The 2,854-nt window shown below is 49.9% G+C and overlaps 1 protein-coding gene across 1 annotated transcript; it reads right to left on the bottom strand.

The window, feature by feature from the left end:
- Window positions 1–1,577: 1,577 nt before the first annotated feature.
- LOC123176491 (protein LURP-one-related 15-like) lies at window positions 1,578–2,469 on the bottom strand. The gene has a single exon (XM_044590675.1). The coding sequence runs from the start codon at window positions 2,379–2,381 to the stop codon at window positions 1,761–1,763; it is 621 nt and encodes a 206-aa protein (XP_044446610.1). The 5' UTR covers window positions 2,382–2,469; the 3' UTR covers window positions 1,578–1,760.
- Between the last annotated feature and the right edge of the window lie 385 nt (window positions 2,470–2,854).

The raw sequence follows: 2,854 nt of genomic DNA, 5'->3' as shown, positions 1-2,854 counted from the left end.
AGTAATAGTAGCAACATAGTGATAGTATCACTGCATCAATTTATCTTTTTACAAACAATAACAACAAAATAATACTAGAATCATCATATCATCATGGGGTTAGGTCCTTTTTAGTTTCTCCAGGTTTCACATTAATTCGGGTACCGGAGGGTGTGAGCCGAATTTTCCGAACTAAATTTGCTTCTCCAAAAATGATGAGTTTGAAAGCAATTTTTATTTTTGTTTCAATCTTTCGGTCTGGAACTTTGGTTCTTCGTAAATATACCTGCACCCCATGTACTCCCTCTCTTTCTAAATATAAGCCTTTTTAGAGATTTCAACGCACACTACATATTGCTCGGTATGTAGTCTGTACTTCTCTAAAAGGGCTTATATTTAGAAACGAAGGGAGTACAACACATGTGGATTACTAAGGCTTGAAACAGTAAAGGTAGAGGAAATAAAGAAAGATCTATTTGTAAGATCATGGCGTCATAAAAATATGAAAGAAAAGGGTCGCAAATGAAAGGAATGCTTTTAAACCTATACTAGTACAAATGCCCGTGCGTTGCACCGGGCAAAATATTAAATATAACTTGCTCAATGTGCCATTATGAAACACATTGTTTTTGGGCTTGGCCCAAACAGAAGGAAAGATCTCCTCTCCCACTCACTCCCCTGATTTTCATATCCCCATTGTTGCTGATGTCGGCGGTGGAGGCGACAAGTGATTTCAGATCCGACCAACTTGTTCCGGTGGGCGTCGTTCGACAGCAGGTCCTCTCCATCCCCTCCCCTCCGGCTATCCCCTTCGTGTACATCCCTCTAGGCCTAAGCTTGCCTGCGCCCCACGGCTCGTCCGCAGCGCCGCCCCTGCTCGGATTCGTTCCTCCCCAAGCGTCGCCGAAGCCCGGCACTGCCCCGCCGTTGACCTTCAGCTCCGCTGCGCTCTGTCGAATCAGGTGTGTTGATTTTCTATCTGTTGGGGTTGCTAATTCTTACATGGCATTTGGTTTGCTTTCATGAGCATATATGTTCAGAGTTTGGCGCAAGTATCTGTGTCGGCCGGTTTAGTTTCGGTGGCCCGCGCGAGGTTTAGGGAGTGATTTGCTAGTCATCATCACGTGTGGATACGTTTCCGGCCAGTTATGCAAAATAATGTGCGCAAGCCGTGATCTGAGCGTGCCATGCGCGTCTAGTCCAACCCGAGGTCGAGCTCGGCGCCGGGCTTCGTGGTCATGGATGACACAATCGAGCATGCGAGGACGAGGCATGGTGCAAAGACCGGATCCTCCAGTTTATTTCGAAAAGAATAAATGATAGCAAAGAAGAAACAGAAAAGCTGTAACAGTTACACGGAGCAAAATCCCGTGTTCTTGAGTATATTCTTCCTCCATGGTGCAGAAAAGCTAGCCATGATGGGTCACACAGGAAGAGAGAGAGAGAAAAGCCCATGCACATGCAATGGCTCGCATCCCCATGGACCAGCGAGGATACTGATTTGCGTTACGCGCTCAACTGGTTAGAATTCGCCTTATTCGGCCATGGTGGTATTTCCTAAGTGGAAATTTGTTGCTGTTTCGAATCATGAGTTGGGACAGTTCAATTATAATAGTAACATAAACAAGATTATATTTAATATACTCTGTCTAAATTGATCCAGTTTAGCAAACTGGTTGGGAAATATTACAGTGGGCAAACATGTGGCAAGAAAAGACAGAAAAGAGATATGAAAATAGCGGCAGTTCACTTCTTGAGGTAGTATCTCGTGAACTGAAGGATTAGAAGGCGGCGTGCTGTCCACGCTGGATTCCGTCCTGACGTATCTCGTGCAGAATCACGGCGAGCGCCAGGATGAAAGCATGGTCCACGCCCGGGCTGACACTCACGGAGAAAGCCAGCCCCTCGAACAGGAACAGCCCCGTCGTGCGCTTGATCGTGGCAACGGCGGCGCCGCCGTCGGAGCGGCCGCGGGAGACTGTCCACTCGCGCCCGCATGAACTGAGTCGGATCACGAAGTCCGGGTTCTTCTCGCTGCGGTCGCCGCCGGCGAGGTGGACGTGGACCTCTCTGATGACGAACAGCCAGGGCTGCACCACGGCGGAGAAGAGCAGATCCCTCGGCCTGCTGCCGTCCCCCTTGAACGCCTCCCACCTCCGGCCGAGCGTGAACAGGGTCGGCGAGCGCTCCGTGGTGACCAAAGGCCGGCGCGATGCGGCGTCGACGAGGATGGAGCGACGGACAAAGGTGAACGGGGGGGCGTCCACCTTCATCACCGCCGCGCCGCTGGCGTCCGTGATGGTGAAGTCGCGGAACCAGCTCTTCGTCTTGGTCAAGGTGAACTCCGTCGCGTGCGGCGCGCAGAACCGCGCGTCCACCACAGCTCCCGTCCTCGCTGCCATTGCCTGCCGCAACAGATCGGTGGGTGCTCGATCGACTGCCCTCTGCTCCTGACCGGATCCACGTACACGTATCGTGAGGCGAGACAGCCCGCAACATATTGCCGAGGCCAACGTACACGTATCGTACGTGCATCTCAAGGACTAGTATTTATTTAATTTCCTTGTTGTACAAGATACTAGTATTTCCCCTGGCTGGCATATTGCAGTACGCGCTTGCCAAATTAATTCTAACACCAACTTACACAAATTAATTCTAACATTTAGTGATGGAGGAATTCATGATCATTCTTGCATCGGCATACAAAGAGTCCAGATTTATGGTCAACATCTTGGCGTCCTCCGCATCGATAGCGATCTTCAACTTTTTTTTTCTTGAGCGCGACCTTTCTCTTTTCGATCATGGTTCTCCTCTCTTCGAGCTTGACCTTCTTTTCCGTCGCCTCCATCAACAATGCGAAACTCTCCGCCTTTCT

This window comes from Triticum aestivum, unplaced genomic scaffold (assembly GCF_018294505.1).
Source record: "Triticum aestivum cultivar Chinese Spring unplaced genomic scaffold, IWGSC CS RefSeq v2.1 scaffold71750, whole genome shotgun sequence".
Taxonomy (NCBI): domain Eukaryota; kingdom Viridiplantae; phylum Streptophyta; class Magnoliopsida; order Poales; family Poaceae; genus Triticum; species Triticum aestivum.
The sequence above is the reverse complement of the archived record's forward strand: the minus strand, read 5'-3'. Positions and strand labels throughout refer to the sequence as shown.